Below are 22,799 nucleotides of genomic sequence, written 5' to 3'. Positions count from 1 at the left end.
AAAAGCTAGTACTAGAGCTGTGGCTCAAGTGGTAGAGCACCAGCCTTGAGTAAACAAGCTCAGGGACAGCATCCAGGGCCTGACTTCAAGCCCTAGGACCAGCAGCACCAAAAATGGAAAAAAAAAAAAAAAACCCCACAAAGCTTAGCTATGAAAGTTATATCCCTGAAGCTTTTTTAGGCTACCAAGTAACAAAAAAAACTATCTTTCTCAATAAAATATCCTTACCTTCAATCTTTGTCAAAATTTGTCATACAAAGTGTGTGCCATTCATTGAGATTCTGCAAAGTATATCGCCTTAGGGGAGGCCACATTGAAGAAGACAAACCAATGATGGAGCTCAGGTCGCAACTCACCCGAGGTGGGTCAGACTGCAGGGCAGCCAGGTAATTCTCCAGAGCCATCCGTCGGCGGTCATTCAGCATGGCTTCCACTCGAGCCAGGTGGGTTTCTACCAGCTGCTGCTTCTCACTGGCAGCTTCCTTCTCTAAAGCTTTAACCATAGCTTGGAAATGCTACATCCAGAAAGGAAGAACACTGGTTTATAGTAGCTGGAGGGGGTGAGCTAAGTAAGCACCCTTCTCCCAAACTCCTCTTTGCCCAGTGCCTGTGCAAGGCAGTCACAAGTTCAGAGAATGAAACAGGGAGGGATGAAGGTGTGCTTTACCTGATTTCTATCAGGATCAGTACTTCCTTACACTAGAAAAACCACTTACATCTCAGTGTGAAAAGAACTCTTTATCATTTCCCAAACTCAGTGCCTGGGTTTTCAATGTATATTACAATAAATGAAATACTGTGGGCTGGGGATATGGCCTAGTGGCAAGAGTGCTTGCCTCGTATACATGAGGCCCTGGGTTCAATTCCCCAGCACCACATATACAGAAAATGGCCAGAAGTGGCGCTGTGGCTCAAGTGGCAGAGTGCTAGCCTTGAGCAAAAAGAAGCCAGGGACAGTGTTCAGGCCCTGAGTCCAAGCCCCAGGATTGGCCAAAAAAAAAAAAAAAAGATAAATGAAATACTGTCCTTTCTATGCTATAAGCAAGGTGCCAGCCCCAAAATAAGTGCTAATAGATGAGGCATAATGAAACACAGTCCAGTAAAATGTGATAGGTTACACGGAATCGTGTTAAAAGTTGTGAAGGTCTGAGTTACTGAGGAGGCAGACAGGATTGTGGTTTGAGGAGAGCCAAAGCTAAAATCCTGTATCACTGTATTACTGAAATCCTGTATCAAAAAAGTCTGCGGCAGGCTGGGCCCCAGTGGCTAACATCTGTAGCTATTCAAGAGGCTGAGATCTGAGGATCACAGTTCAAAGCCAGCCTGGGCAGAAACTCCTGAGACTCTTATCTCCAATTAACCATCAGAAAGCTGAAAGTGGCGCTGTGGCTCAAGTGGTAGAGCACTAGCCTTGAGCTGAAGAGCTCAGGGACAGCTCCCAGGCTCAGAGTTCAAGCCCCACGATGGACAACAAAAAAGTCTATGGTCCCAGATACTCAAGAAATAGAGGTAGAAAAATCCAGTTTGATACAACCCCAGAGATAGTAAAAGACCCCATTTGACAAATTAAAAAACCATAGGAGAAGGCATAATACAAAAAGAGTGCTCGTGCTGGCCAAGTAAACTCAGACCGAGTTCAATTTCTAGTACTAAAAAAATAAAATATAGGGCTGGGAATATGGCCTAGTGGTAGAGTGCTTGCCTAGCATGCATGAAGCCCTGGGTTCAATTCCTCAGTACCACATAAACAGAAAAACCCAGAAGTGGTGCTGTGGCTCAAGTGGGAGAGCATTAGCCTTAATCACAGACAGGCTCAGGGACAGAGCCCAGGCCCTGAGTTCAAGCTCTAGGACTGGCACAAAAAAAGAAAATATAACACAACATAACATAATGCAAATTGTAAAAGGCAAGTAATCTGCGAAGTAGAGCTTAGGGACTCGTGATAGAGAAGTAAATTTCCCTGCACAACATCCATTCAGATTTTTTAGGTGACAAATAAAGAAAAGGTCTTCTTCAGAAAAGAATTAGTATTCTTGCTTTTTCTGTTTTCTTTTGGTCAGTCGTGGGCTTGAACTCAGGGCCTGGGTGTTGTTGCTCTTTTGATCAAGGCTTAGTGCTCTACTACTTTGAGCCACAGCTCCACTTCATTTTTCAGTGGTTAATTAGACATAAGAGTCTCATGGGGACTTTTCTGCCTGGGCTGGCTTCAAACCACCATCCTCAGATCTCAGTCTCCTGAGTAGCAGCTATAGGATTACAGGCATGAGCTATCAGTGCCGGCAAGAATTAATATTTTCATTTGAAGAACTAGGTGCAATAATTCCAGGAGGAAGTAATAGTTAACCAAACTTTTTCCAAAACCAATCTTACGATTTGCTATCAGTGTGTCTAGCAATCTCTTCTACAGAAGAGAAATATACCCTGTTGCTATGATTTTAATGTTGTATTTTTATGAAGTCTGAGATGAGCTTGAATTAGAAATTTTTTTTTGTACTTTTGATGTAGTCTGGGGAGAAAAAGAATCGAGTACTGATGAAAAACAAGTCATAGCCCAAGAACAAAGATGACAGAGGACTTTTGCCAGGAAGCAGAATTAACAAGCAGCAGCTGAGCTAAGGTTACTTCCTGGCGTGAATTGGGTGTGCTCTGGGAGAGGGTTTGGTTTCCTTCTGCCATAGGTGAGCAACACTAGAGGTGAAAAAGAAAAAATAGGTCAGCTACAACTTCCTTGTAACTTAAGCTCTTGACTCAAAGGAGGTGTCAAATTCAAATTCTCTGGGAGTTTGGCTCCAACCATATTTTCAACTGGCCAGACTGGATGTTTTGTCTCTTGTCCCTGGGGAACACATCTTACCTGAATAAGGGTCTGTCTCTCTGCTTTGGGGAGATTCTTGGCTTGAAGCTCTGCCTCTTCCCATTCCTTCTTTACCTACAAAGGTCAAAAACACCCACCACAGCATGATACTCTGAAACAACTTCCTCATTTTCTAAAAATACAGCCAGGCGCTGAATCCAATGTCGGCGGAAACTGTGCAAATGGAAACCGATGATCATATGATCCCTTGTGAGGCTCAGAGGATTCTAGATCTCAGCTATCCCTAGATGAAAGCCTCAATTCCATGACCTCCTTGCTACATAACCTTGGGCAAGTTATTAAAAAGTCTCTGTGCCTTTGTCCTCTCGTAAAATAAATAAAATTTAAAAATGATGTTAGTGGCTAGTTCTCAGAACTAATATGGATAAAATAAAATAACGAGCACTTGCCAATGGATAAGCCCAGTGAAGGTGATGTATGATTGTCTGGTCAACATATGTTGACATCATAAGGCATTCCTGTGCCAACCTCCTTTCAATCTAGAATGAGTCAAGGGGGGAGCTGCACTCTGGGCACCCACTGCTCTGATGCTTAAGACAGAATCACCTTCCACTCCCAATGGTATATACTAGAATGTATTAATATGTTTATTTCATCTAACATGTTTTTATGTTTCATGTTTTCTCATGGCTAATAAAATTCATCTATTTGTAAATTACAGTGATATAGACCCTGGGTTGGATCTCTACAACCATACATTAAAGAGTACCATGCTATCAAATACCAAATACCACGAAGATAGGAAGTGAGCAAGTTTACCCTGTCCATTCGGTTGCGATGCCGAATTTCCAGCTGTTCCTTAGCCTTCTGGAAGCGAGCGTGCTCATTATCATCTGCTGAAGTCTCAAAATACACATCAACATCATTGGTTGGCAGAGGAGTTGGGGGAACTGAAACCAAATTGCAGAGAGAATTAATTATCTTTTTGGTTCAGGAATAATGTTAAAAGTGCACAGTGCTCTAGGAAGAAAACTCAGCTCAGGACCTGCAGGATGGACTCAATTTGTCTTGTAGCTTGCTAAAAGGGCAGGGTGTTGCTGTCTGCCAAGATTTCACTTTGTTGGATTACAGTGGGCAATCCTCTTTACATAATATTCATCAACCATGTCAGTCCATGCTAATATAGCAATTTATTGGTAGCTCAACCTCCCCGTATCTTCAACACCCAAGAGGCATCTCCACTTAAGCAGAAAAAAGAAATAGCTGCTTCTACACCTTCCCTTTAGTGCTTAAAATTCTAAAAGCCTAAATACAACTACTGTTCTGTTACTAATGGCATCTAAACGGGGCTCAAATTAGACCCTGAGGAGGCACTTCCATAAAGTGCCCACTTTTTAAGCAACTTAATACTTAGGCCCCTTTCTTCTTCTACAACCTTTAGGTCTTAACTTACTTTGGAAAACTATTTCATTAAATATTCTTTGCATGTAGGCCAGATAGAGACCAATCCATCCTATCTATAATTCTGAGTCTTCAATATCACTGAAAGATTCACATTCCCCCCGCCCCCCTGCAATAGCAGAGCTAATGAAGGGAAAACTGAGCTTCTTTCTATCTTTCCACTGATGTAAAGACACCTTGGGCATGGCTGATTTGTGACACTGTGGGAGAGACCTCTCCAGGTATTCTCCATAGCTCAAGCCCATTGGAACGGACAGCCCTGGCCTCACTGCTCATCAGGCAACTGAGTATGAACACAATGGAATTTACCCTCCAAAAGGGAAAGGACAGAGAGAGGGAAGGTTTACTCAGTCATTTTTCAAGAAAGACCCATGGAGACACTTATTAGTAATTTGATTCACCAGAGATTTCCCAAACAGGGGAGGAATGATGTATATTTACTCAGTATATGAGGACAATTTTGGCAGCTAAGCAGAAAGCAAACACCAAGATTCAACTATATTTAAACTTAGAAACAAATCCACCTAATTTCCACAACTGGACATTTTTAATCCTTTAAATAATTGTATAACTGATCAACAAAAGTAGAAATTAGCCAGTCACCCAAAAGTTTCTCTATCAGAAGATTTCTGCTTTGTTCCCTTTCATTTAATTAGCTTAAAAGCTACAACTAAAATCTTTTTTTGGGGGGGGGGCAGTCCTGGGGCTTGGACTCAGGGCCTGAGCACTGTCCCTGGCTTCCTTTTGCTCAAGTCTAGCACTCTACCACTTGAGCCACAGCACCACTCCTGGCCTTATCTATCTATATATGTTGTGCTGAGGAATCAAACCCAGGGCTTCATGTATACAAGGCAAGCACTCTTGCCACTAAGCCATATTCCCAGTCTCTACAACTAAAATCTAAAGAGTGTGTGAGCCCTATGTAAGTTTATAAGGATCTTGATATCCAACTTTCAGATGAACTGAATTAGACCCTATCATTTAGCAAAATTACGTTCTCTAAGAAACTCTAAGCTCAGTAAAGGAGAATTTCAACTCTATCAGCGCCAATATGCACAGGGTCCACGATACATGCCTGTAATAGAAACACCATGGAGGGCTGGGGATATGGCCTAGTGGCAAGAGTGCTTGCCTTGTATACATGAGGCCCTGGGTTCGATTCCCCAGCACCACATATATAGAAAACAGCCAGAAGTGGTGCTGTGGCTCAAGTGGCAGAGTGCTAGCCTTGAGCAAAAAGAAGCCAGGGACAGTGCTCAGGCCCTGAGTTCAAGGCCCAGGACCGGCCAAAAACAATTAAAAAAAAGAAACACCATGGAATGGAAGGTGCCTATCCATGGGCTTCACACTCCCTGGGGACAAAAGAGGAAAAGAACAGCATGTCTACAGCTGTGATGGGTGCAGAGCAGAACTCACAACAGGTTCATGAAGCTGCTGCTTCCAGTTGCTTCACTCCCTTTTGAAGAGGGATACAAACGTGACCATTGGAAATCCAAGGCTTCCAGACCTTGAAAGCCCTCCAAGGACTGAACTACCTGTTTCTTTCTCCTCAGTCAATCTCCCCAAAGCTGTAGGAAACAACCCATAATTCGAGTTATTCCTTATGTCTCAAGAGTACTATGTGTCAGAGATTTTGGGTAGAGATTGCCACCTCCATTTCCAGTGAGACCTTTAAAGGACTTTAATTTCTCAAGCTTCAATCCAAAACTGTTTTTGATGATCCTTTGTTTGACAAACTAATACACATCACAATAACAGTTATCTCTAAATCTTTCCAGAGGGCTGGGGATATGGCCTAGTGGCAAGACTGCTTACCTTGTATACACGAAGCCCTGAGTTCAACTCCTCACCTCAGCACCACATATACAGAAAATGGCCAGAAGTGGCGCTGTGGCAAGTGGCAGAGTGCTAGCCTTGAGCAAAAAGAAGCTAGGGACAGTGCTCAGGCCCTGAGTGCAAGGCCTAGGACTGGCAAAAAAAAAAAAAATAATAATAATAGTAATAAATCTTTCCTAAACAATGATTTATGCACCAAAGATCCCTAGGGATCATCATCCTATACCTTTCCCAGTCTGTCAAAAACAGCCTTTCCTGCTGGCTGACAGTGGTTCATGCCTATAATCCTTGCTGAAATCTGAGGATCACAGGTCAAAGCCAGTCTGGAAAGGTAAGTATATGAGACTCCTATCTCCATTAAACATCAAAAAGCAAGAAGTGTAGCTGTGGCTCAAGTGGCAAAGCATCAGCCTTGAGTGAAAATGTTAAGGGACAGGGCCCAGGCCCTGAGTTCAAGCCCAGTACCAGCACAAAAATAAAACAACACAACCCCTCCCACCCCCAGCCACACAACACAGCAGTTCCCTAGAGCAGCAGCTGGGGAAGAAGCCCGGATAGTGTGCTGCATCAGATTAAGATGTTAAGCCTCTTTGGGGAGAGGAAGAAGAGGGATTTTGAAAAGTATTTCATTCAATGAAAAACCATCAGAAGCTACAGTCTAAAACCAATACAGCAATTACAAGGAGGCAGTAATACTCATTACTCTGATGAATTTAGAACCAGGGATAAGGAAATATGCCAGGCCTGAGGACTTTCTAAACACAGTTGATTCACCAAGGATAGACAGGGTCATAAAAAAGAAATAGAGAAAAACTATTTTCCTACATATGTTAACACCAACTCAAATAAAGCACTGTGTATCATCTGAGACCAAAACAACACACAGACTGAATTCTCACAACTCCTTGCCCAAATACTAGAGAACAGTCATGACCTCTTAGGGCTAAAGAGCTCTCTCCTCAGAGTGCATAAAGCAAGGTTATTTCAACATTCTGGAATCCCACAAGTATTTCTATTGTTAGTCCTTTCAAGAACAAGCATCCCAACAGGCAGCATGAAGCACAATAGTCAGTGACAGGGTGGAAAGAAGAGCTGGATAAGAAGTGGCTTATGGCTTACGCCTGTAACCCTAACTACTCAGGAGGCTGAGATCTGAGGATTGCAGTTCAAAAACAGCCCGGTGCAGGAAAGTCCTTGACACTCTTTATCTCTATGCCACCAGAAAACTGGAGGAGGTGCTGTGGCTCAAAGTGGTAGAGCACTACTAGTATTGCACAAAAGAGCTCAGGGACAGAGCCCAGGCTCTCTCTGAGTTCACGCCCATGACTGACCCCAAAGGAAGGGAGGAAGGGAGGAAGGGAGGGAGGGAGGGAGGGAGGGAGGAAGAGAGGGAGGGAGGGAGGGAGGGAAAAAGAGCAGGAAAAGTGAAGCCTAGGGCACAAGCCTGTATAGAACACAGGGTTATCCAGTTACCTATGGTGTCTTCCAACTAGATAGACAAGGGTTCACCTCCCTTCCCAACCAACACTGACTACAGTGTCCTGGGGAGCAGAAAAGGATCTGAAGGCCAATGAGAAAGAAGCCCTTGGGTGTGCCTCCTACTACAAACAGGCAAAGGACATACCACCAACAACCAACTAGCAGACACACGAGAAGCAGGGGACACGGAAAACTGAACTCAAACTGCCAACAGGAAAGCAAAGCCTCACTTTAGAAAGCACAAAGATGAGGAGAAAACAACTGACGGCAAATACCTAAGTCAGCGGAAACATGACACAGATGCGGTCACAAGGACAGCTGGGAAAGACAGAACGCTGGACAGGACAGCGCTGCTTCGAGGGGCCAGCACAAGGCGGGACTTACTCATCGCTTTACACACAGCCATACAATAATCCTCAGACTCAAAATTGTTCCTGTTGCCTCCGCAGCCGCCATATATAAAGCGCACGCACTTTCCCTTGGAGAGGTCGAAGTACCAACGAGGCATCACAGCCCGGCAGGGCCCCGTCATCGCCTCCTGGGAGCAGACAGCTGTGTGAAAATGGTCAGAGTGTCAGCAGAGCAGAGGCAGAGCTTCAAATGCTTCTTCACAGTGCTACAGGCCAGCAGGGGTGGGCAGAGACCACGACTGGACCTGAGTGCTTCGCTAACCTAACTCGCCAATAGGTGAGGTCAGGTGTGCAGTAGGTACAGTCACATTCTACATGATGAAGATATTTAGGGACAGAGATTTTTTTTTTTTAATGCCAGTCTTGGAGCTTGAACTCAAGGGCTTGGGTACCATTCTCTGACCTTTTAGGCTCAAGGATAATGCTCTACCTCTTGAGCCACAGCTCTACGTCTAGATTTTTGGTAGTTAATTGGAGATAAGAGTGTCGTGGACTTCCCTGCCCAGGTTGGCTTTGAGCTGTGATCCTCAAGTCTCAGCCTCCTGAGTAGCTAGGGATTACAGGTGGTAAGCCACCAACACACAGCAAATGGAACTATTAATTTTTGCATCAAGTCTAAACTGATGTGTAGGGTGACTGAGTAATTTCTTGTGTCATAGCTCCCCACATTTCTGATCTGTGCAGTAAAGATAGTGGCTTCATGGTTTCCTATTTTCATGGTTTCTAGGACCAAAGGCATCAATGCTAGTAGAAGGCCATTTAAAATGGACCTAAAGCAAAGACTGCACTTGCAAAGGAGAAGTGTTCTTATTTGCAAGTTCCCCACAGCAAATAATAAAGTTCTAGATCAAGTAATTTCACCCTTGTTGGGTGAAACTCCTATTTTCAATCTTAGTTGGTTTCAAATATACAGCAGATGCTATGTGTTACAGGTTCTGCAACCACCACAATCTAATGATCTTCAATTGGTAAGATCATTCAACTTCACCCTTCCAGCTGCAAACACCAGGACAGATAAGGTAAGCCTATTGACTGGCACACATGCAGGGGAAGAAAAACATATTCCAATTCGAAAAAACTGGTGCTCCAAGATATGGAAGGATCCTATCTGTTTGGCTTTTATTTGCTAATGCAAACTATTTCTCTGGCTTAGCTCTGCATGTCTCCCGTGCCTGCCTGCTCACTGCTAACATAGCTCCACCGCTACCTTGGACAGTTTGATTTTCTCCTTCAGTGCAGACACCACCTTTCCTTCTAACACTTACCTGTGATGCATGATGAAAGCAATATCATTCCTAAGTGAATAATGACCACGTGGACTTTGAAAGCCATGGCTTTAGCACTGGTTACCTTTAACATCGTGGGCAATTTCCTTGTCTGAGATAGAGCCCTCGCTGCTAGGTTCAGTTGGGTTCTCCTCATTATAGTCATCTCCTTTAAAGGTGTCATAGTAGTAATCTCGGTCTTCTACCACTTCCTCCCCTTCCTCCTCCTCATCGTCATCATCGTCCTCCTCTTCCTCATCATCATCTTCATCCACAGCTGCTTCTGTGAAGTCTTCCAAATCTGTTTCAGTAGGAAATTCACTACAAATCAAACACACACACAAAAAAATGGTTAATACCAATTCTTATGCACAAAGCATAACAACTGCTCCCTTCACTACTTTGAAATGTAAACAGAGACAGGAAATAGTTACACACGTAAGAGTGCCACTAAAGCCCTTAGTCTAGTCACATCAGCAAAAGGGAAGAGTTAGTGAGCACAGATTGAGTTAACTTACAGGGTTCTCATATGATCAGGTATGGCTAGAATGAAAGGTAGCCTAAATTCAAAGCAGCATAATAAGGGGAAGCCTACCTTACCCAGCAGTGAGGGGCCAATTTACCAACAGCCACTTTACAGAAGGGCTGAAAAACAGGCTCGCAATTTCAGAGTTCTGGATAAGAGTTTACCTTTTATAAACATCATAGTCTTCCTCTTCATCTTCTTCTTCCTCATCATCATCCTCTTCTTCCTCTTCTTTAGACACAGTAGAATCAACAGAGTCACTAATCTTTGTCTGAGGGCAGCATACATATTCCGTGCCATGAAACTGGTCTACGCCACAGGGGAGCAGCATGCCATAGCTATATAAAGTCATCCCCTGAGTGAGACATGCCTAGAAGAGATCCACAGCTCTACATCACAACACAGTCCACTAACACTCTGATCCTTGGATTTAAAAAAACAAAAACAAAAACAAAAAAAAAACAGGGGGCTGGGGATATGGCCTAGTAGTAGAGTGCTTGCTTCGTATACATGAAGCCCTGGGTTCAATTCCCCAGCACCACATACACAGAAAACGGCCAGAAGTGGCGCTGTGGCTCAAGTGGCAGAGTGCTAACCTTGAGCAAAAAGAAGCCAGGGATTCAGGCCCTGAGTCCAAGCCCCAGGACTGGCAAAAAAAAAAAAAAAAAAGTAGCAACAAAAAACAAAAAAACACACTTATGAAATCACTATGTAATACCTTTCTCTTCTATCATTTTTCTTTTAAAAAGTTAAGATCTTGGGCTGAGAATGTGCCTTAGTGGTAGAGTGCTTTCCTAGCATACATGAAGCCCTGGGTTCAATTGCTCAGCACCACATAAACAGAAAAAGCCAGAAGTGGCACTGTGGCTCAAGAGATATGAGTGCCAGCCTTGAGCAAAAAAGAAGCCAGGGACAGTGCTCAGGCCCTGAGTCCCAAGCCCTCAGGACTGGCCAAAAAACAAAACAAAACAAAAAATTAGGATCCTATTAAGATTTGTAAATTTTACTTAACTTACAACACCTTATGAGATCAAAAACATTACAAGCTCAAACTTGGGGGGGAAAAAAGACAAGAAAGGGGAAATTTCTTCCAGGAAGTATCAATATCAGCTAAAGATGGCTAATGCCAATTTCTATTATCATGGGTACAGTCACTACTTCAGAATTTGGCCAAAGAAAATATTGACTAGAAAACCAATCACAGACAAGTGTAAGAAAGGGTGTTTCTCTCCACAAAGTCTGACTGTGCCAAAGTTCAGAGCCACATTTTTTCAAGTTGGCTATTCGCACTTGAGTTTGTTCTTCGGGTCTAGGATGCTTTTGGGGAGTCCTGACAAGTATATAAAAGCCTTTATGTTTTCCTTTCTTTTTTGTTTCTCCTTTTTAGGGGAGAGGTGGCACAGTACTGGTAGAATATCTTTTTCTTTATTCTGATGAAACTCTTGCATATGCTACACAATCAATCCATTACGTAATCTATACCCCAACCCAAATGAAGGAGGAAATGCCATTGAAGTTTTGTTTCCTCTTGTTCATTGGTGTGTGGGGGGGGCGGGTGAGTAAGGTCAGTGATAAGGATGCTCTCAAGGGCTCCAACACTGAGCAAAATCCCTGGCTCCATAATAGCTTTAACTTTAGGAGGTGGGTGGCCCATGCTCTACTTTCCCTACAAAAACATCTATCCCAAAGATATAAGTAATTACATGAAATTAATGAAAAGTATGCCAAGATCAGAGACCAATGCGATTTTCTCTTCTAAAAGATGCAACATGTCTTGGTCCACATTCTCACCTCTTTGACTACAGTATGCCAGTGCTGGTGATTTTCGCACACATCCATCCGTTCTTTGTGGAAAAACTGGCATTTTTCTGGAACTAGCAGAACATCACTTACAAATTCACCCACTGGGGGGAAAAATAAAAAAGAATCCTTGTCAAAAGCAAATCTGATTAGGATTCAAGGTGCAAACAACTTTTCCAACTGCAGAATAACATGGCAGTTACATATCTACGTGAATAGAACAGTCTCTAACGCAAATAAGTACATGTGACTACCACAAAAACTCATTCTGTCAGGGACACAAGTTAGAAAGCTACTTTCCTAATGTTTCTCTGGGTGCAATCCCTTGCAGGACTATAGCAATACCCAACTGAGGAGACACAAGTAGCCTCAAATAAACAGCCATTGAGCTCACGTGAACAAGAGTTCCAGCCTCTTCCCTATTTTGACCCACACATGTTCCAGTAACAAAATGCCCAGGAAACCAATATGACTGCAATGGATTCCAGTAAAATTCATCAATCAATGACTAATTGACAAAGGGGGGCAAAGGTGTGTTTTCAATGGGAAACTAGAAAAACTATCCTAATTAAGTGACCAAATTAATAGCATGATAATGGGGAAGCTGACATATGCAATGTGCTAAGAAGTGTATGTCAATATCATTTACACAGTATGTTTGCCAAAATGAACCATTTCAGTTTAATCATGATAAAGTATTAAGAAAAATCCTAAGTAAGGAATAATCTATTAAACAAATGGTCCACACCCTTCAAACACATCACTAAAAAACTTGGCAACAGTTTAACAAAATGAATACCAGGAAGCTGAAACACGCTTTTAGAGAGGGATTAAGGAGAAAGGACAGGCAAAAGGATGGGTAAATATAATCCCCTGTAAGAATGGAACCACCTAACTTGAAGGTGTGGGTGATGTTGGGAAAGATGGGAGAACAAGGGAAAGGGTAACATGGGTCAAGATGAATTGTACTTATAAACTGACTTGTTGAAATGAAACCCCTTCATACGACTACTCAGAATTTTTTAAAAATGGGAGCTATTCTAGATCAGATGTAATGTGTAATCCATTTTTGAAGGGAGCTATAAAGACCATTATTTGAACATTTTTAGGGGTATTTTTTAAGTGTCTTAATTATTATACAGGAGATTGTTACTACATCTAGATAGATGGTTTAACAAGTCCCTCCTTCGCGCCACACAAGAAATGGGGGGTAAGGAGCAGGGGAAGAGAAGGGAAGAATCCAGATGTACCATCGTATTTCCTTTTTCTTTTTGGTCAAATTGTGGGGCTTTAACTCAGGGCCTGGGTGCTGTCCCTGAGTTTTTGTGCTCAAAGCTAGCACTCTACCACTTTGAGCCAAAGCGCCACTTCTGGTTTTCTGGTGGTTAACTAGAGATATGAGTCTCATGGGCTTTCCTGCATGGGCTGGCTTCATACCCTGATCCTCAGATCTCAGCCACCCGAGTAGCTAGGATTACAGGTGTGAGTGAGCCACCAGTATACAGCCATATATATTTTTTTCTTTTGCCAGTCCTGGGGCTTAAACTCTGGAACTAGGTGCTGTCCCTGAGCCTTTGTGCTCATGGCTAATGCTCTACCACTTGAGCCACAGTGAGACTTTCAGCTTTTTCTGAGCAGTTTATTAAAGATAAGTCTCAGATTTTTTTTTGCCTGGGCCAGCTTCAAACCACAATCCTAAGATCTCAGTCTCCCAAGTAGTTAGGATTACAGGTGTGTGCCATTGGCGTCTAGCAATATATTTTTTCTTTAAGTCTAAAATTTTCCAAGAAAGAAGAGGTATCTGATTTGTTTCCAGGCCATCATGGTGTGTGGGGATAGGGTTTGGGAATGCTGGTGCAGTGGTAGAATGACTCCGGAATTGAGTGTTAAAACAGTTGTGTTACAGCGACATCAGGTTTAATTGTTCATCCATCATGTTTAGTATTTGTAATTTTCCACATGATTTTTCCATGGTAGTTTGATCATTAAAACAAAAGTAATAAACATACTCTCTATCCTTAAGTGTTTCTCTTTCAAGCTGCTGCTTGTTGTGGTTTTTTTGTACCTGTACTGGGGCTTGACCTCAGGGCCTGGGCACCTTTCAGTAAAGGCTGGTGCTCCACCATTGGAGTCACACCTCCACTTCCTTTTGGTGGCTAACTGGAGATTAGAGTCTAATGGACTTTCCTGCCCAGGGCAGCTCCAAACAAGGGTCTTCAGATCTCAGACTCCTGAGTAGCTAGGACTACTACACCATCCCCCAGCTCAGATTAACAGCTTCAAAGTCCAGTTTGCCTCTTATTTGAAGATGCATGTATTCCTTAAACAGTTGTCCAGTAATTTTCAAGTGTGCGTGTAGCTGTGTACCTCAGACCTTGAACTCAAGGTCTGAGCACTGTCCCTGAAGTTGTTTTTTTCCCTTTGTTCAAGGCTAGCACTTTACCACCTGAGCCACAGCTCCACGTCCAGGTTTTTTTGGTAGTTAATTGGAGACACAAGTCTCATGCATTTTCCTGCCTGGGCTGACTTCTAACTGCAACCCTCAGATCTCAGCTTCTTGAGTAGCTAGGATTTTTATAGGTGTGAGCCAATGACACCCAGCTCAATTTCTTATTTATTATTATTATTTTACTAAACAAAAGAACATCAGAATGATCCCATTTAGGGGAAAAAAAGTATACACATTTCTACATGTATCCAAAGAAAATTATTCTCATATATACAAAATTTATCTAACCATCGTTAACTAAATGCAGAAACCAGAAATGACTACTTTCACTCCCTACCTCCCCTGCAAACTTCTTTCACTGAAAAATAAAACTTTTGCCAAAAAGTAAACTGAAAGAGGAAGCACATTGGAATCTCAGCATCCGCTCAGTCATTTCATTGCTCTGTTTTGTCTTGATTATCGGAGAGTTTATGGAAAACATGTACAAAATGGCAGATATATATTTTCTAGTTTTAGACAACAGTGAAAATGGTTTGGTCCCATTTTGAAAGTTTATATCCAAGTTTGTAATGTCAGTCCTCAATTTTTAACCAAACTAGAGAATAATTGCCATAATTTACTACACATTACTGCACAAAGATAAAGCTATATTGTTTTGCTATTGAATACGGCAATACTGCAAACCTAACCTACATGATTCCAGAACAGCTGCCGTTTATTTATCGCCCACCTGTATAAATTCCCTGAGATTAGTTTTCCTTTCATGCTACCTCACTCCAGCAGAGCCAACAAGCCAGCCTTCTAAGTTTTAAAGTCTTTTTTAGAGTTGGTTGAATTCCTTTCAGAATAACAAAAGCCATTTACCAATTCGGAAGGCCCCAATTCCATATACCCACACATATACAAATAAACCTACTGCCAAAAGTGCTGCCAGCTGCAAACAAGAACACTAAGTCATTTATGGAGCTTTTGGAGGATATAAAACAGACCAAAGCAGTGCAATCTAGTAGCCATCCCTAACTGAGGTAAACAGGGCCCTGACAAGTCAACAATTTAGCAAAACTAGCGAGAACATTCACCCTGACTGAGTCTATACTGGCAGAAGGGTGGCATTTGGGGGCTATAAACTCTGAGGCTAGAACACCTGCAACGATAAGCAAGCTGTTCCAACATACCAATCCACAACTGCTGAATCTTAAAGCCCGAGACTAGTTGTGATTTAAATTTTGTTTAAAAGGGGAATATTTTGGTAATTTTCTCATTACAATAACACTTCCTGTAAAACAAAACAACAGCAACAAAGAACCCTCCATCCCCAAATGACTGGAAACAAAAATCAGTCATGGACTTGTAAAGCTTTCTTTTTTAGTATGGAAGGAAGCCAGTCTATATTATACATCTTCCCATATCACCATTTCTGACCTACTTGGTCATCATTTAACATATATGTAAATTTTTACAGGAGGCAGTAGTAATCTAACATACAGGGTTCATTTAGAAGAGGGAGAAGATTGAACTATATCTTTTTACCAAATATACAAATGCCATTTAAGAGACACAAACTGGGGCTGGGGATATGGCTTGCCTCATATACATGAAGCCCTGGGTTCAAGTCCCCAGCACCACATATACAGAAAACAAGTGGCGCTGTGGCTCAAGTGGCAGAGTGCTAGCCTTGAGCAAAAGGAAGCCAGGGACAGTGCTCAGGCCCTGAGTCCAAGGCCCAGGACTGGCAAAAAATAAAAATAAAAAAAATAAAAGAGACACAGTGATGGGCAGTGACATGCTCTCAGGGCAGGGCAAGGCTGAACAATGGGTAGACACAGACATCTATGGACAGTGCAATACAAGACTTGATGAAAGTACTACTAACAACTAATGCTCAATTTGTGATCAAGATATTACCCCTGCCCTCCACCTAGCAACAACAACAGGAAAACAGTCACATCAGGAGCATTCTGCAGGATTGGTGACCCAGAAGCTTGCATGTGTCCCACCTCTGGCCTCTTGAATTCTAAGGCACATCAAACACTCAAACCCCAACCCCACCACCCAAAACAAGGAACAGAAATAATGACCGCCTGTAATCCTAGCTACTCAGGAGGCTGAGATCTGAAGATAACAGTACAAAGCCACCCAGGCAGGAAAGTCTGAGACTCTTTTTTTTTCAACTTTTTATTATCAAACTGATGTACAGAGAGGTTACAGTTTCATATGTTAGGCATTGGATACATTACTTGTACTGTTTGTTACCTCGTCCCTCATACGCCCCCCCCACTCCTCCCCAGTCTGAGACTCTTATCTCCAATTCATCACCAGAAAACCAGAAGTGGTGCTGTGGCTCAAGTAGTAGAACCCTAGCCTTGAGCTGAAGAGCTCAGGGACGGCGTGCACAGGCCCAGAGTTCAAGCCTCACGACCAACAACAACAGCAACAAAAAAAAGCCCAAGAACAAAAGTAAAAACTCTGGGACATCCAAATCAAATTACGAGGCACCTATAACATACACATAACCTATTTTTCCCATCTCTTCTCCCTTCCTCTGGCTGGCCTATACTTTGGGTTTAGACTTGAAGCTACACTACCACCATCTCTTTATTCCAACAATGCAATTATTCATCAAATACAGATAAAGATTCTGTGGTTGCTTATTTTTAGTGTAGTATGTATGTTAAAAAGAATAACCTATGGTTCCATTAGCAAAGTGAATTATTATAAAATCTTAATTGCACATTTAAAGTGGGCAGATTGTATAGTATGCCAATTATATCTCTTCAAATTTTTTATGCACAGACTGATTATTTATGGTTAGTACCAAGTAAATAAATATATTGGAAATACTAGAAATGGAGATAGCACTTTTTAATGAAATGAAGATTTGCATGCATATGCAATATATGCATAGATTTCTTAGCTCTGCTTACTGAATGGATCTAGAAGACTCATCTCCAATTAACCAGCAAAACACTGGAAAGTAGAGCTATAGCTCAAGTAGTAGAGTGCTAGCCTTGAGCAAAAAAAGCTAAGGGACAGCATGCATGCCCTAAATTCAAGCCCCAGTTCTGACACGTACTCATAGGCACTAAATAAATACATATACACAATATTCCTTTTTTTTAGGTAAAGAGTTTTATGCACAGGAAGCACATAATTGGTTTTTACTTTAGATCACCTGATTAGACAACAGACTTGAGAAATATGCATGGATGTTGCTGTATAGTCACGGCTGACCTACAGCTGTGAGGAGCCAATAGAGAAGGATATAAGCCAAATATATGCAATTTTTCTTAATTCACAGCACCTGGAGTGACTCAATTTTTTTAGCAGCCCCCAGAGGGTGAAGAAAAAGACAAATTTAAAATGTAAGCTAAGAAGTTGAGTGCAACAACTTGATGTTTAAAATGTAAGCTAAGAAGTTGAGTGCAACAACTTGATGTATGTGTTCTATCACCTTTGTGCATACCCAAGTATCTCCACAACACAATCAAATTCAATATGATCCTCATTTCTTCTATAGGATTTTCATTTTCATAGGGTATTTGCTTTTTATCACAGGAATCACTGAAAAGAGTATCACAAAGAGGACACTGAAAGGTACAGACTGCTGACACTGCAAATCATCTCCAGCTACTAGTTTATAGAACATGTGACAGATTGTGACTATGTTCCTCTTGCAAATAATATATATCCCATAGTGCCCTTTGAGTTCACAGTACCCTGGGTTGCCTAAGTGTGCAATATGTGAATCATAGATACAAGCCATGTGTAAGAAGTAAAAATTAGGCTGACATGAAAACTGCATGTGGGAAGATACAGGATAATAGAAGAGCCATAGGGACCTCTCATGTACCACTGAAATGTCTATGTCCACAGAAGAGCTTGAAAAGTGACAAAAATAAACAGGAGGAAAAAGATGAGGCGGTGAAGTATTTAGGCAATTGGATGAAAAAGAAACAGTTTTAAGTACTTTCGATTTATTGTCTAGAACTGTTCAAAAACAATCTTTTTGGCTGAGGATGCAGCTCGTGGTAAAGAACATTCCTAGCAGACATGTGGGAGGTCCTGGGTTCAAAACTTAGTAATGTGGGGGCTGGGAATATAGCCTAGAGGCAAGCGTGCTTGCCTCCTACACATAAAGCTCTTGGTTCAATTCCCCAGCACCACATATATGGGAAACGGCCAGAAGGGGCACTGTGGCTCAGGTGGCAGAGTGCTAGCCTAGAGCGGAAAGAAGCCAGGGAAGGTGCTCAGGCCCTGAGTCCAAGGCCCGCCCAGGACTGGCAAAAAAAAAAAAAACAAAACCAAACTTAGTAATGCGGGGAGAGGGGTAGGGATATCTCATTTTCACTTACAGTTTAAGAATTTCATAGAAAACAAAATTTCATAGACAGAAGTTTTAAAAGTAAACAGTGTTGATTGAGTACACACAGCGTCCCTCTTTCCCCCTGCCAAATGCTTTAAAGGCAAAGTTGCTGCATATTTTCCAGACAATTCTTCAGGCATCTTTTCTTGCTCCAAATGAGACTAAGAAAAGGTTTTAGTGAAGGAAGGGAGGTTATGAATAAGTTTAGATGACTAACAAATATCACAGTGCTACAAAACTACTCAGGATGTTGATGTTAATGCTAAAATCGATTGTTTTGCCCTTTCAAGCATCTGTGACCGAATCTGTTCCTGAATCACCCAGACTCCAGACATGTGAGTATAATTAGAGTGTGTCAGCTAAGGAATAGTTGGTATGATTTTATTCACTAAGAAACAGGCCTATTTCCAAGTAATACATTGTCACAGTTTTCTTCAAGCTGGCCTCTAAATGTTAACACCAACAATAGAGTCCCAACACCTGGGTAAGTCCCAAGACACCCAGAATGGCAGGTCCTACCACATCTGGTCCTGGCCTCTGTCCACACACTGCTGTGAGTCACTTTCCCTTCTCCCGAACACTACCGCAGTCTGACAATGCAAATGTGTGTGACATGAATTCCAGGAACAAAAGACCCTTTCCTTTGAGCTGCTTTCTTTAGTACCTCTTCTCTACTACTGCTGTCAACATTAACTTCAAGCTGCTCATATGAGGGCAAAAGCTAGATGGCTCTGTGGACAACACTACTACCTAATCCCCTCAAAAATAGCTTGTCCTCAGGACACAATGGAAGAGGCAGAATTAGTAATACTAAGTAGTCACCACTGATGCCAGAAAGAAAGAGTCACAGAAGATATTCCCCCAATAAATTCGTCTTAATATATGTAGATACTTTATTAAGGGGAGAAGCACGTCCTGAAAAGCAACCAAGACCACTTACCTAGACACTTGAAAGGTATAACGAAGTGACTCTTGCATTGTTTTTTGTCCTTCCGACACCAACTGTCAATATTGACTCGCTGGTTTGCTTCCATCACATTTGTGATCTGTAGGTCTGGATACATCTGTGAGAGAAAACAGCCACACACACTAAATCAACCCACAGATGGACATGCACTTTCAAGTAAGAATAAGTATCTACATCTACCCAACCTCCCCTTTTATCCCATATGAACCTTAAGTCCCACTCTGCTGCCCCTGGCTTCCCCTCTACTCATCAAGTAAAAGACACTGAACTATGGGTTTTTCTTTTCTTTTTGTCAGTTGTAGGGCTTGAACTCTGGGCCTATATGCTGTTCCTGAGCTCTTCAGTTCAAGACCAGCACTCTACCACCACTTGAGCCAAAGCATCACTTCCAGTTTTCTGATGGTAAATTGGAGATAAAGAGTCTCATGGCTGACTTTCCTGCCCAGGCTGGCTTTGACCCTCGATCCTCAGATCTCAGCCTCCTGAGTAGCTAGGATTATAAGTGTGAGTCACTGGTGCTGGCTATGGGTTATCTTTTGACTGGTTAGACTTATGACTGCTTCCATACATTCTATTTTTTAAAATAGTATGTATTTAACAACAAACTAAAGTAGCAGGTTCTCAAACCCAAGCAAATCTGATTGGGTATCCAGTTTGCTTCAAGATTTGTGTAAAACATCTAGGAGAAAAGCCTTTGGGAGGTTCTGTTAGCAAAATTACAGAATAAAATACTTCATTGTTAACCTGTATGTTAATCCTGATAAGTTGTTAAAACATTATATTCTATTCTTTTGTTCTGAACCAAAAGCTAAGTTGAATCAGACCTTAGGTTATCATCTAAAATCCTGATGGCTTTTTATCTACAAGTAGAAAATACAAGAATAGCATAAAGGCCAGCCAGGTGCTGGTGGCTCACACTTGTAACCCTAGCTACTCAGGAGGCTGAGATCTGAGGATCACAGTTCCAAGCCAGACCAGGTAGCAAAATCTGTGAGTCTCTTTATCTTCAGTAAGCTACCAAAAAAAGCTGGAAGTGGAGCTGTGGCTCAAGTGATAGAGTGCCAGCCTTGAGCAAAAGCAGCTCAAGGATAGCACCCAGGCCCTGAATTCAAGCCCCAAGACTGGGAAGGGAGGAAGGGAGGGAGGGAGGGAGGGAGGGAGGGAGGGAGGGAGGGAGGGAGGGAGGAATATACAGGACATATTTTGCTTTTCTCTTTTCTAAGACAAGTGGGAAAACAAAAGAACCAGGCTTGGACTCCACTGTTACTTCTTCCAAGTTGCTGGAGTATTCCTTCTGGAACTGAGAGAAGGATCTCAATCATACCATACCTTGAGAAACAAAAGGCCCAGGCACCATCATTAGCTCCCTGGGCTTGGTCAAGAGAACAGAATGACAGAATATTTCCAAAGTATATAGATGCAACTCTGGTCCAGGAAAAAAAAATGGTTTTAGCTTCCTGGCAACAATCTTACCTCCTGACAGTACTGAAGAACTTCTTCTTTTGTTCCAAAGCAGCTCTTGGTGCCTGTTGGGTCTGGTTCCCATTTTCCAGTCTGAATGTTCACATGCATATTTAACTTCCCACAAAACATTGCAATCTGAGGCTCAGCAACAGCAAATCCTGTTCCAGCATTGGCTGCAAGAGCCTATCAAAGGAAAAAAATTCCACGTTTAGTCCAAAAAAGCTGGCAGAATAACTTACTCAATAGTTTGTGACAGAATTTATCACTTGACAATTTTTGTTATTAACTATTTTTACAAAATAGTTCTTCATAAAAGAATCCTTGTCCCTGAGGCAGGCAGAATTTTAAAGTAACCTTTAGGATACAAGTGATCAAAATGAGAGGTTAATAGGAAAGCTAACACCCCCTCTCCCCTATCTCAGATACTTACACGTTCAGACAGCAGTCTATCCTAATATAAACAAGTTTACTCTTTACTTCACATACTAACAATCATTCTTTTGTTTTTGTTTTGTGTTTTGTTATTTTTTTAGCCAGTCCTAGGGCTTGGACTCAGGGCCTGAGCACTGTCCCTGGCTTCTTCTTGCTCATGGCTAGCACTGTGCCACTTGAGCCACAGCGCCACTTCTGGCCATTTTCTGTATATGTGGTGCTGGGGAATCAAACCCAGGGCCTCATGTATACGAGGCAAGCACTCTTGCCACTAGGCCATATCCCCAGCCCCCTAACAATCATTCTTAATTCATTCACACACCACCAACAATGAAATTTTATCAAGTCACTGTTTTGCCAAGCAATGGGCTAAGGAAGTGCCTAGGACACAAGAGTAAGGAAAATATCGTGGCCCACAATCCCAGGCTTCCAGTCCAATGCCAAATCAAAATCCACACCCAAGTACATGATAACATTCCCAGTTCTAAGGAGAAAAAGAACACAGTGCTGAGAAAATACATTAAAAGGAATCTAACCAAGCTTGAGTAAAAGATAATTGGGGAAGTTTCTTGAAGAGAATGATGCTTGAGTTGGGCCTTGGGCTTACAATGGACACAGAATGTAGATAATGAGATGGAAAAAAGATGGAGAGACACAATGTAGATCAAAAGAAAGAATTTTAGTCTATCACTGGATGTTTTTGAGAGATTTAAGCACAATACCATTTTCAAGATGCATTTCTGATATTTTTCCTGGTCTACAAGAATGGACTTGACCAATGAGCAGTGCATGAGCATGGATACATTGTAGATGGATTTTTTTTTTGGGGGGGGGGCAGTCCTGGGGCTTGGACTCAGGGCCTGAGCACTGTCCCTGGCTTCTTTTTGCTCAGGGCTAGCACTCTACTACCTCTCGAGCCACAGTGCCCAGTTCCAGCTTTTTCTGTATATGTGATGCTAAGGAATCGAACCCAGAGCTTCATGCATGCTAGGCGAGCATTCTGCCACTAAGCCACATTCCCAGCCCGTAGATGGTTTTGTGGGTTTTTTTTTAACTGATTCTAGACAGACAGGAGAGATATATGGATCTGAACCTGTTAGTACAAGCTAGGTGAGAGTTTCTCAACCTCAGTACTTTTGACATTTCGACCCAGATAATTGTGTGATGCTCTCTCCTCTGCATTGGAGATTGCTTAATAGCATACTTGGCCTTTACCAATTAAAATTCTAGTAACATTACACAATGGTGTCAACTAAAACTGTATCCAGGTATTGCAAAAAATGTTTCATGGAAGAAAATTTATCCAGTTAAGAGCCATCAGACTAGACCAGTTCTCCTAGTAAATAATTCCCAAAATGATTTTCAGCAATAAAAAGTTCCCATTCATGCTTAACAAAAAAAAAAAAGAATGGACTGAAAGAATACAAGGGTGCACACAGGAAAATGGCTCAGAAAGAGGGAAGCTCTAATACCGGAGCAGAGAGGAAGGAGGGAGGGAAGAAGGAGGGAAAGAGGAAGGAAAAGAAGGGTGA

At 42.1% G+C, this 22,799-nt stretch overlaps 1 protein-coding gene across 4 annotated transcripts in view; it reads right to left on the bottom strand.

The window, feature by feature from the left end:
• The window catches only part of Aplp2 (amyloid beta precursor like protein 2), a 71,299-nt gene that overhangs the window by 16,304 nt on the left and 32,196 nt on the right, over positions 1-22,799 (bottom strand). For 2 of the 4 annotated variants that reach the window (XM_048343612.1, XM_048343613.1), the window contains exons 2-10: positions 20,845-21,018; positions 19,345-19,468; positions 11,584-11,696; positions 9,957-10,162; positions 9,352-9,587; positions 7,976-8,143; positions 3,635-3,765; positions 2,855-2,929; positions 357-515 (exon numbers count right to left, since the gene is read on the bottom strand). In XM_048343612.1, the coding sequence (XP_048199569.1) occupies positions 357-515; positions 2,855-2,929; positions 3,635-3,765; positions 7,976-8,143; positions 9,352-9,587; positions 9,957-10,162; positions 11,584-11,696; positions 19,345-19,468; positions 20,845-21,018 (1,386 nt within the window). The remainder of the gene's footprint in view (positions 1-356; positions 516-2,854; positions 2,930-3,634; positions 3,766-7,975; positions 8,144-9,351; positions 9,588-9,956; positions 10,163-11,583; positions 11,697-19,344; positions 19,469-20,844; positions 21,019-22,799) is intronic. The other 2 variants (XM_048343614.1, XM_048343615.1) reach the window with 1 other exon arrangement.

The sequence above is a fragment of the Perognathus longimembris genome, chromosome 3, assembly GCF_023159225.1.
Source record: "Perognathus longimembris pacificus isolate PPM17 chromosome 3, ASM2315922v1, whole genome shotgun sequence".
Lineage (NCBI taxonomy): Eukaryota > Metazoa > Chordata > Mammalia > Rodentia > Heteromyidae > Perognathus > Perognathus longimembris.
Note: the sequence above shows the minus strand (reverse complement) of the source record. Positions and strands in the feature narration are given on the sequence as shown.